Source organism: Rhyacophila brunnea, unplaced genomic scaffold, assembly GCF_057557595.1.
Source record: "Rhyacophila brunnea isolate RB1 unplaced genomic scaffold, BYU_Rbru_1.0 scaffold_88, whole genome shotgun sequence".
Lineage (NCBI taxonomy): Eukaryota > Metazoa > Arthropoda > Insecta > Trichoptera > Rhyacophilidae > Rhyacophila > Rhyacophila brunnea.
In genome coordinates this window covers 332753-344815 of record NW_028233359.1, presented here as the reverse complement: position 1 = coordinate 344815, position 12063 = coordinate 332753, and the positions used below count along the sequence as shown (strand labels likewise).

General features: G+C 34.4%; 1 protein-coding gene across 1 annotated transcript; it reads right to left on the bottom strand.

Annotated features, from left to right (window-relative positions):
• Positions 1 to 239: 239 nt before the first annotated feature.
• Positions 240 to 3989, bottom strand: LOC147063732 (uncharacterized). The gene is made up of 3 exons (XM_085959348.1): positions 3784 to 3989; positions 3332 to 3484; positions 240 to 628 (listed from the first exon to the last, which is right to left on the bottom strand). The coding sequence occupies exons 1-3, from the start codon at positions 3928 to 3930 to the stop codon at positions 248 to 250; spliced, it is 681 nt and encodes a 226-aa protein (XP_085815474.1). The 5' UTR covers positions 3931 to 3989; the 3' UTR covers positions 240 to 247.
• Between the last annotated feature and the right edge of the window lie 8074 nt (positions 3990 to 12063).

The window sequence follows — 12063 nt, the reverse complement described above, 5'->3', positions numbered from 1 at the left end:
AAACTAAAATCAGTAAATTATTTTAGTCATAGTTCAATGAAAACAAATACGTATATACGAATGAAGCAGTTTTGAGTGTACTATATTTATGTTGGATATTAACAGCCTATGTACACCCTTCATCGCAGGATGATATCTGTATTGTCTATTACAAATAAAAATATATAAGTATATTAATATATTATACACATACATATCAGAAGATGACAATATACAATACATTATATTATATACCTAACAACAATAATTAAATGAGCATGTATATTATAAGAGTTACCTGTGAATTACTGTCAAACGTCGACGAATCAAACTTTTCATACAAGTGACTGCTTTGGTCGACGGCTTGTGCGCATGGAAAAGCCACTTCATCGAAAGTCAGCGACGCATCGTGCATACGTTTATGGTACTTCAAAATGTGCGAGGATGAAAAAAAATTACAACACACGTTGCAAACAAAATTTCTAACAAAAAATGAAGTTCTGTTCAACCTCAGATGGACTTCTTTCGCAGAAGCAAGCGCCATTTCATTTTTGATGTCCATTTCCTGCACTTCAATTTCACCAAATGATTGTCTCTCAAATATAGCAGGTGCTATCATACAATCCATGTCGCGGTTTACGAGCGGAGTCTGTCAAAAAATAAAATACAAACATAAATCAATCAAAACATTTATACTAACAATATAAAAATCAACCGACATAAAGAATGCAAAGTTTCTGGACTATGACCACCTAGAAGGGTAATTTTTAAACGAAGCAGTATCGAAGTCATTGTATGAGAAAGTGATTAGAATGTATGAGAAATTTAATTTCTAATTAGATTTTGACAACCGCGCCTTAAAGTGGCGGAGGCTTTTGAGCTTCATAAGCTTCGATGGTTGAGGCGCTAATTTTGACAGATGGTAAACAGATTAAATGTCGGAGCGTGATGTTGAAAAACTAACTAAGTATATATTGTGTTTTGTTATAAAGAAACATATATATGTTAGTAATAGTAGGTTTGTTAAATACATCGGAAGTTCCGTTCACATTCTCGTAGGTACTGAATATTGTAATAACACTATTATGAGGTAAATATTGAAGTAAGTAGCTTCTTTAAGGATTCATTATCTACGTACAACAATCAATCGTTTTAAGAATTCAGTGAAAACTAATAAGTACTGATTAAATAATATGATAATGTCATTACCACATTTTAGGTTATTTTACACGTACCTACCCAAAATGGAAGTGATTCACGCTGAAATGTTGTTGTTAAGATTTGGTAACCGAACGGATCCATTCAAAATGACAGACGAGGCGTTTGTGAAACGATTCCGTTTATCGAAACCATTGGCAGATATATTCATTTCCAGGTTGGAAACTCTAATGTCAACCGCAACTAGCTGGCATGAGAGCATAGACAAAAATATAATGCAAACTCTTACGCGATCATAAATCTCCATTCAGTATTTTTGTTGCATTATTGGACACCGTTCGAAGCACTATACCTCCTTTGAAGATACTTTTGCGTTTTGCTTCTTGTTTGCGTAACGCTTTGTTCAAAAATTTCCCTTCAGGTGTTGAGTCTTCACGATTGATTAGGAACGTCAATGAGGTATGATTATGTCGCTGCGCTCATGGAGACACCCTTAAGCCCGGTTCGGATCAGGCGAGAAGTTTAGTCAAGAGGCGAGTAATTTAGTAACTAAACGTGTACGAACAGACAAATTGAGTCGAGTACTTTAGTAAAATCATTTAGTTGAATCAATCTATTTTGTTGTAATTTATCGGTCGAGTAGCGACCCCCACCACCTCTCACTAAAACCTAGCAAGTGATGACATTGAATCGAACTCTATGCATAGAAAATTTGTGTGGAATCATGGGACAATACGACCAAAAGCGATTTATTGTTCGCATATGGTTACTAATGCATAATAGGTATCGGTTACTATGCAATAATATACCTACCTTATTCTTCTGAACTCCTACTGTGCAAATAGTTAAAATATTAATATGAACATCTCACGATATATAAATGCAGTAGAATCTCAATTTTTCTTAATCCTAAAAATATTATAATGTTCATAGGTAACCCAATATTATGTTGAGAAAATGACATAGGTACGGAATATAATAAATGACTATCATTTTTAGGTTAGGTCCTGTCTTATTACTTTATTACTTGGACAGATCGTGAGAAGTGGTTTGACGTTTCAGACCAAACCACTTCTGACGGTTAGAAACAGTGTTGCCATATTTTGAAAGTGGAATTATAGTACAGAGCCTCAAAAATTATAGTATTTGGGGATAAAATATAGTACGCGTTGTCATCTGTTGAAAATGTATAGGTTTTTCGTTTCTCAGAAAAAACATTACGGAGAATTTAGTAAAATGTGTAAATATTTCACCGCGGGCCTCAGGTTCCCAATTTTTCATAGTCGGCTCTTTTTTTTTAGAAAAAATATTTCGCCGCGGGCCGCAGGTTCCATATTTTTCATGGTCGCCGCAGATTTCACAAATTTCCGAAGACGAGTCGATTGCGAAATGGCAAATGCGAAATTATAGTACTTTTATATTACATTATAGTACGACATTCAAAATTATAGTATTTTGGGCGTACTATACCTATTTTATATCGTACATAGTACGCGGACCAAAATTATAGTACAAATACTATAATTATAGTACGGTTGGCAACACTGGTTAGAAAAAGGTTTAAAGTTTGCTGGTAGAGTTTGAGTGAACTAAACGTTAAATCTAAAACGATTCCGGTTTACTTATAACGCATGCGCAGTGGGCCAGTTTTGACCTGTCAAACTGATTAGCTGGAATGCCTTAATTTATGTTGTCATGCAGCATGGTAGATAATTTAGTAAAATTTGAGGCTTACAACATTAATTTGTTACATAAAGTTTTGACAATAGAATTGGTCTATTTCCACCCTATTTCACGTAGATATTGCTTTTGTTTATGGTATTTTACAGCTGCACGTAGTTTTTTTATAGACAATAGGCTCACCTTGTATTACTTGCTTACCTGAAAAGAACTCACGGGCGATTAATTTCATTTATTCACCATACAATTGATCACAATTTAAGATAATCGCATTGATTATTGCTTTACATTCGAATGATTGTGATGTAGAAATCATCATTAATAAATACTCATGGTTTGACAAAAGATTTATAAACCAACACATAAATTGTTTTAAAATATCTGTGTGAGCTAAAACCACTAAATGAAACAAGTTGGAGCGAATTAATAATGGTGAAATGAGATTCAAAGATGCATTGCAAATTCCAACCTTCTATACAAGACAGCACACAATATAATAGGTATATATACTTACAATTGGCCTGTAATCTGAATACGAACAACCCGGTTGTTGAGGGTATTCATCATCATATATTGGGTTTGAAACATCTTCAATAATCTCACGCTTGACGACGCCTTGTTGATCATCTGTCTCAGATTTCATATTAGAGAGGACATCCATTAGGCACTGAAAGAAGCAATTATTATATTTTGTAAACACGCTAAAACCAGTTTCAGTTCTCGTAACATCCATATAACAATGTATAATAATTATATTTAACATGAAGTAGTAGATAACCTAACCTAACCTATAATATCAAAGATGTATCGTAGCTGTCAAATTGCTTAATCAAGTATTCTTTTGAAACAAAGTTTAATGTCCTTACATAGTTTGTAAAAAAGCAACATATTATTTTAATAGTATACTTATCGTTATTATTCTCAATCTAAAGTGATTGTAAAAGAATTTAGTTTCCAAAAACTAACCTCGAAATTGCAACTTGAAACGTCCGCATTCTCTTGCGTTACATGAGTGCGAGGGTCCGGGTTGTTCAGATGGCTAGTCAGCGAGTCAAACAAAGGCTTGTCTTCTATATCCGAGTGTTCTCCATCACATTCTTGCTTTACATCCATGTTAATGGTATATATTCCAAAAGCAACGTGTTACGTGACAGACAGTAGCCTTTCAAAGTACCTAAGGCTAGAATAGTATTGCCGCATTACTGAAAAGTATTTCCGTGAGAACTACCTATAATAAAAATACACACTTGACACGGTGACATAATTTAATAATATGTATGTTTTGTTGTCTAAACAAAACAATGGTACGAACATGATCGTCAGCATTTCCTAATTCATAACGAGAACAGCCATTGCCCACTGAAGAAGGAAGCCGATACATTACACGACTGGTCCTGCTTTTTTCCCCTCCCGTTGTCTATGGATGACCTGTCATTGTCTATAGAGTGCTCATACTGACGCGTCTGTCGTGTTCCTTTGTCGGAGTAGATATTCTAAGTTTCAGAGTTCTTTCAGATTATTTTATCGTATCTTGGGGACCTTGGAGTGCATCAAGTACCTATGTAAACTTCTTCTGTGTAAAATGTCAATGTGACAGTCGATTCTAAACGACAATAACTAATAACTTATTTATACTCTTCAGTCTGTTATGTATATAATTTTGTAATTGTGATTTTTGATGACATAATTATAAAATAAAGAATCTCTTAATAAAAGTAAATGTGTTCGATTGAGAATCTAGTAATAAAGTAGCTAACTTGACGCCTCGACTGCCAGCCGTTCGCATGAGACGACGGTAAAACAGGGCGCAGGTAATTGTGTCACTTCGACGCGTACTCTATCGACCTTAAGTGCTCAGCCGTAGTGGTTTGGCGGGCGCGGCGGCGTCTTGCAAAACTCAAACGTATAACCGTGTGTGAAATGTTCGTTGACAGTGTCTTTTTTGGGGCATAATACACACGTTTATACGTTTGAGTTTCGCAAGACGCCGCCGCGTCGTGCCCGCCAAACCACTACGGCCGAGCACTAAAAGAATTTAAAACTACCGACTATAAAAAAGCCGATCTTAAAATATATATATAAATTGACTAGTTTAAGAGTGAAAGCTAAGAAGAAAACTATTAAGTTAACCTGGGTGCCATATTTTGGATTTTAACCGAAATAGATAAATGTGTAAAATAAACATTCAAGTGAGTAATATTGTAAGGAGAAAATAAGAGACCATTGAATTTTAACAGATCTTTAATATGGAAATAGTTGCATCTAGGTACATAATATTATGATTTAGAAACAAGTTATAAGTAATCTAAGAAATAAGTTAATGTAATAGGTAGATGCCTAATTTATTGAACGAACGATGACTGAGAGTTAATTAACGTTTCTACAAGCTTGATGGAACTAATATCACAATGAAGGGAAATACAAAACCGGACGTATACAAGTGTTCTCGATGGCTCTTGCCATCAGCGCCAGAGTTTCGTCAAGAAACGTCCATCTTAGAGACCACTTATCACAAGACGTCTGGTATGGCCAAAGGTGGAAGAACAAAGAGGTCGAGGGAGCTGTCCGAACCGCTCCGAAATTCAAAAGGCGCTAAACGGATATCAGCCATTTGCTCAACCTAATAAGTCAACACTCTGACCCTACACAGATTGAAAAACAATATGTGTACGTGCCAGACCCAGGATTTGAACCTGAAACCAACGACGCTATAAGCCGATGCTTAGGACGTGCGGCCATCGTGAGGTTAGCTAGTTCATAGCTTTGCTTGGGCGATCCGACAATATGGTGCACACTTTTTCATTCAGATTTATTTGTTTTCGTTGAATTAGAAATACATATCACACATGTTGTTTGTTAATTTTTAAATTTTAATGCCCTGCCCAAACCAAGTTATAATCGATAAAATTATTATTCTATCTATAAAATATCTTATTTTATGTATGATTAAATGGCATAATTTTAGATTAATATGTGTGTATGATGACTATGTATTGACAAAGTATATTCTGTTATGGTTTGGTTCGACGGGGTTTAAGGCGATATACATTTATTTGATAATTCACAATTTTATCTATTATAATTAATAAATATGTAAGTACCTAACCTATCTGAAAACATTAAAAAATATATATTTTATTTCATGTCAAAGATAAACTTACAATTTAAAAAAAAATGTTTTAATATTTCAATTTATCAAAAGACCCCATCTTATTAATACTTAGATACATATTTTTTAGGTATTATTAAAAAGTTAGCTTTATTAAGTTTTCTATGATGTACATAAGAGATTTTTATTAGTTAATAGTTTAAATATTTTTTTTATTTAATTTAAAAACAACGATTTCCATAAAAATATAAATGTGTGCAAGCTTCGTATTTTTGCGCTAGGCGCCTTTGCACCTCTATTCTGTACACAAGATTGCTATCGAGGGTAGTTTTTTTTACAAATTTTACAATTTTGTACAATTACAACCACCTTCTTGTAATTGTTACAATCAGCGGCGGCTGGTATACCATCATACAAGTGCACTGCACTGCTTGCATTGCTATGAAACATCGTTCAACATCGTGAAGCATATTTTTTCTTCATAGGTTTTTAATATTATCGCTCACTTATTGTAATGCAAACCATAAACCGATGTGCCCATATTGTCAATAGACGATAATACAGTCACTATGCACCATAATATACGTCATCCTCACTGAAATCATTTGCGCCCGGGCAATATATTTAGTTTACTCAAAATGAACCCAAAGCTTAGTATGAACTAAAGCCATTAAAAAACAACTTAAACCGTGCTAATAGTTTTCGCCATGCGTAAGTTCCAGAATATCGTGCGCCGACCGGGTAAAAAGACATCATATTGGTCTGAGTAGAGAACAATTACAGATTTGAGTTATGGTTTGTTATTATAGTCGCTGTTGCTTACTGTTCAAGGTCAAATTATGTTTAGTATCATATTTAGCAATCTCGTATGTAAAATGCCTTTAAAATAAAAACAATAGAATTCATTATTTCTTTAATTTAAAATCGGTGTAATACAATGTCGGTAAGATATTTTAGATAAAAATAATTTTGCTACCTACCGCATTTCTGGAAAATTAATATTCCATTATCCTATGTGTTGACTAAACGCGAAATGATGTTGGTTATTTATAATATAGAAAATTAATAATTCATGAATTCTAGTGATGAGCTAATAAATCTTAATACTATTTCACAAAGTGCAGTTTCATTATAATCATTATTCATACAGTGTACAAATTGCTAAAGATACCTAATGTACTTATATAGAATAAGATGGCTTCCGTTAAAAGTAAGAGGTATTTATCTACTATTAGAGATACAATCGTTTCTTAAAACAAAACCAATAAAGATTTAAGTAACTCGCATCATGTTTTATTAAAAATATAAAATATACAGGTCATTTCCCAAATGTCAATAACCTTTTGTAGAATCAAAAACAACGCCGAATCAATTTCATTTTTCAATAAGTTTCCAGCGCACCCTCAAAAATTACAATCCAAGAAATCACCGACTGCCACTGGTTAAAATAAGTGCTAATACTTCGATAGAAAAAATTAAAAAATACCCTCGATAGTTGCCGATATCAATCTTGTGTATCGAATAGATGCGCTGGTAGGTGAAGACATCTCCTTAATTGAAATTTAAAAAAATGTAAAACTGTCATCGTATTTTCGTTTATGCCTGTAAATTATTGGTGTTATTCAATGTTCTATGCATGCTCCTCTTAATTATTAAAAGTTTGCCTTATTATGGTTATAATAGTTATGTCCAAAGAGTTTGGACTCTGTTCTGTATAAATAAAATGTCAGCCGACGGAAGTTTTTGTTTTTAATGAATGAACCCAACATTTTTAGCCGTTTGACAAGTGGAAGGTACCTACCAACCTCTGAGTATGACGATAGCTTGGTTAAAATTGTATTTAGTGACAATATGTATTTTATTTTATATATAAATAAAGAAAATCGGAAACTTATTTGGTTTTAATCGTTTTTATTCACACTATCTCATTCATAATAAGTAGCACCGGTTCGCACAAAGAAACTAGGTAGGTACCTACATTAATATGAGATTCATCATTGTAACCGATATAGCAATTGCCATCTTCCGTCAAAGCGAAAACGATGCATTCTCTTTATTCGCTCCGTGTGCTGGTTGCTAGTCATGGTCTGTTATTTGGACTTGGGAGTGAACAAATAAATACCTCGGAATGGTTGAAAAGGGCGATTTTTATTTGATTTAAACTTTTACTATTTATTACATTTTTATCAATTTTTCGGAACGCGAGATGTATAATATGTTTACAATTGCAATCTCTGGAAGCCTAAAATTTTTCGCTTTCGATCTCGCTATCAGCAAGAAGCGCTACAAGCGATCTCCCATCACAAAAGCGGTGGACACAAATTCAGCGCTGCATTTTTTTGCGTTCTGACAAACAACGTTGCCAGATATTTTTCTCTCGTTATTGACCATTACTATGAGTGAGCTCGGAAATGGTTCCAGCCTTTCCAGGCCTCCAGAGGAGTTTGACATTATGGCTTCTTTCAAATAATAAAAATCCGAGACTTTTTAATAAATTATTGACGTAGAAATATCTTTCCAGCAGGTTTATTCTTACCCGTAAACACTTTAGTACGTTTCCATTATTTCCATTGTCCAAATTAATGCGGAAGGCCTTCCATGCATTAAACAGTTATCGGCGGCTATCTCCAATTCGTAATACGACGAAAATTTAGTTTGGTAGACATGTCGGTCAAATTCAGATATGTTCGTGCTGCCTGTGAAGAGCGATCCTAAGATGATGAAACCGAATCAGTGCCGTTTAGTCGGTAGCTCGGTAATGAGTCGGAATAGATGTTTGACACCTCTTGACTGTAGACTTTTTATTGTTTATAATAATTACTGACGCTCTATTAGGTTTTGACAATTTATTATTTATGATAATATAGGGAGGTTATTAAAAACACTTTAATTATTCATTTTTTTTTTATTGTGACCATTGACTTGATAGGTTGCAAATGGAATTTTTACATAGGTACTCTATTTTATTGATTTGTTATTTAATAGTATTCGTTGTCAGTGTTTATTTCCCTTTTGGTGAGTGTACACAGTGCCTGAAGATGTCGAAAGACGAAACCCGGGTCGCAAATAACGACTCAATTATTGGAATAGTACAAAACTTAATTCCATTGGAGTTTAAAAATACATCTAGGCATTTTGTTAATACTTCATTATTATCGTTATTATATTACTTTACTTAAATATCTTACCTTTCGGTAAATTGCAAGACAGAGACAAACTTGACAGCTTTATGTCGCCTCACAATATTGTTATGCACTAATTGTACAGCATCTTTCATGATGCCAATGAACCCACCTATTTAATTATGGAATCAAATTTTTCCAAGAAATCTAGGTACTGACAAATATTTGGATATATTGAAAAAGTATTATTTTTGTTGTTTCATTATCTCATTAACTTCTTGCGATGCCCGAAGTCACATAGATCGCGAGCCCTGATAAGGTTTAATATCGTCGCTGCATATTCAATGTATCGTATGTGTAGTAGCTTGATTTTGAAGAGCGCTGATGAATAGGTATTAAAAATGCCAGTAGTTAAAATTTATCGCAATTAGAATGTCACCTTGTAACATAGGGGTAACGCACGGACGGGGCGTAAACCCAGGAGATGCAGGGTTCGATTCTCTGCCGGGGTGATGACGACACCCTGGCCCTGGTGTGGTGCAGTGGCACCATTATTTTGAACCGGTCCTGGTCCAAACTAGGTTGAGAACCCCTGCTCTCGGCTAGCTCTGAAGGGGCGGAGGGGGAGGTCAAGTAAGAGTTCTTAGTGATCACTGGTAGCACACTACTGTATTAATTCATGATCGCGATGACGTCAGGGGTTACGTCAATTGTTATTGTTTATATTAATTTTCAAGGTCTCGGTCACAGCGATATGTATCAGAAACAGCTGGTGGCTATTTACGATTCCGTATGGTTCAAGTTCAATGTCACTACAATCTCATTGTTGTCCTAGGTCAGGGCCATATAGCAACACTAATAAATTTAGGATCCACGAAGTCTATTAATAATAATTAAAGGTCCATTTTTAATTTTATAAGTTATTTATTTATCGTTATTTCATATTATAAAAGTTGTCATTCGTAAAATTGTTTATCTTTTATAAAACTTCGATATAGTATGTATTCGTAGTCATAACATTCTTTATAATTATATGAAACTATATTTTTATTTAATTTTATTCACATAAAACTTAATGTATAATTTAATTATCTCTATATTTATTTTTATTTGTATCGGTTACTTGAAACTTACTATGCGGCAGTTTATGAAGAGGTTGGGAACCACTGGCACTTTCCTAGATGCACCTTATGGTACTTCGCGTCTATATATTTATGAGTGACTCACTCTCTACGCGAGTACTTGCGGGGTAACGTCACACGCTGTGACGCACTTGCTCGAAAAGCACTCATATGTAGGTACCTACTATTTCGCAAAAATCCTCTCGCAGGAATTTTTTATCGGAAAACCCGACACCAAAGTGGCGTGAATTAAGACTGTTTAGCTTGAAGCGGCGAGGCCTACTAATTTTTGTATGAAAAATGTCGATGTTTTATAAGAAGTCAGCGGGATTTTCGCAAAAATTTGACTTCACGGGACGCGAGGCTCTGCCTACGGTTTTAAGATTTTATCTATTCTCTCCTAAAACCTTGAGTAATCTAATGAAGAAATACTAAGGCTAGATATAGACCCGAATTACCCTTTATTTGAAGTATATTTGTAATGTGGAAAATATGCGTACCTACATGACTTTTAGAAGACATTTGAGCGCTCGGGCGATGAACCAATGGGATTGTTTCTGTCCCCTTCAACATGATAATTGGTAAAATTTTCCGACCAATAGAATCGCTTTTCCCCTTCTATTAGAAAAAAGGCAAAATCTTTAAACCAATCACGAGAAAGTGGATTATTTTTCCGCTTTCCCGGAAAATTACGAACTACCAACTAGATTGGAAATAACCTTCCTTTAAATATATACCAACGATACGACTTTCAATATCGTCTGAAAGCGTTACTATGGGTTTTCACATAATAATATGTGAAAACCCATAGTAACATATTATTATATTTATTATAATCTAGATAAATATTTTCCAACCTGAATGTCGGCGCTTTTATGGTATAAAAGGAAAATCTATTCATAGAAAAAGATGCATTTAGCCGATATGTGCGGGAGCACTATACTTTGCATGACTGCTCAGGTCTATAGTCGGCGTGAGAATGATTCTAAATATAAAATTGAGCGACAATTTATACTGAATATTTTCCTTCAGCTTTTCCCCCGTTTAGAAGTAAAGCTCACACCTAATTTACACTGTTACACAAACTTAACAAGATAAGTTATATTATAGTGGAATCAATATTTGAAAGGTAATTACTTGGCAAGTGTGAAATTACGATCTCCAAAGCTGTTTCAGCTCATTTTCGTTTGAATTAGAAAAGGCCTACGAGACTCATCTAATCTTTTATCATGTACCTGGCCGACTGAAATTACCATTTTATTATTTATATTAAATTCACTCAGCCGTTGCTTACAATAGGTATTCGATTACCTTTATTATTATAATAATGTACCTATGAAATCATTATTTGCACAAAAAATATTTCTATGCGAGCGGAATATTCCGTCTCGCTCGTTTGTATGAACTTATTTCCTTAGGAGGTTTCTCTTTCCTACTCACGGCGTCTTACGCTATCGTACTTACGTACGTTTTCACAGCACCTCGGATTAGCAGTCTATTTTTATACAATGCAAGATTATGAACTACTTATGAATTGACAGTGATTTACAACATTTAGGTAATAATGATAATAATCACATAAACTGTTTACATGTTTAATTAATTTTATATACTTATACACTTACACAATATCTTACACACTAGACCTTTCGGTAGGTACCTATGACACGGCCACAAAATGTACGCCTTCAGCGGACATTTCTAGCGATAAATTTGTGACGCCACAACTTTTCGGTCCGACATTAAATGTCGATTTTTGTTTGGAATTACGCGGCCTACCTCTAAACAAAGCTATAACAATTATGAAATGAGTCCCATAGTACAGTCTGAGTGACTTATAGCCACTCAGAGTGAACTATAGATGAGTTTTCTTTCAAGAAGACCGAACGGTCTT

What these genes read in the sequence shown, in the direction of transcription:
- LOC147063732 (XM_085959348.1), bottom strand. Translation starts at nt 3,930, where the DNA reads ATGGATGTAAAGCAAGAATGTGATGGAGAACACTCGGATATAGAAGAC. An exon ending in TTTCAAGTTGCAATTTCGAG is followed by an intron (nt 3,485 to 3,783) that starts GTTAGTTTTTGG and finishes TGCTTCTTTCAG; the next exon opens with TGCCTAATGGATGTCCTCTC. An exon ending in ATTCAGATTACAGGCCAATT is followed by an intron (nt 629 to 3,331) that starts GTAAGTATATAT and finishes ATTTTTTGACAG; the next exon opens with ACTCCGCTCGTAAACCGCGA.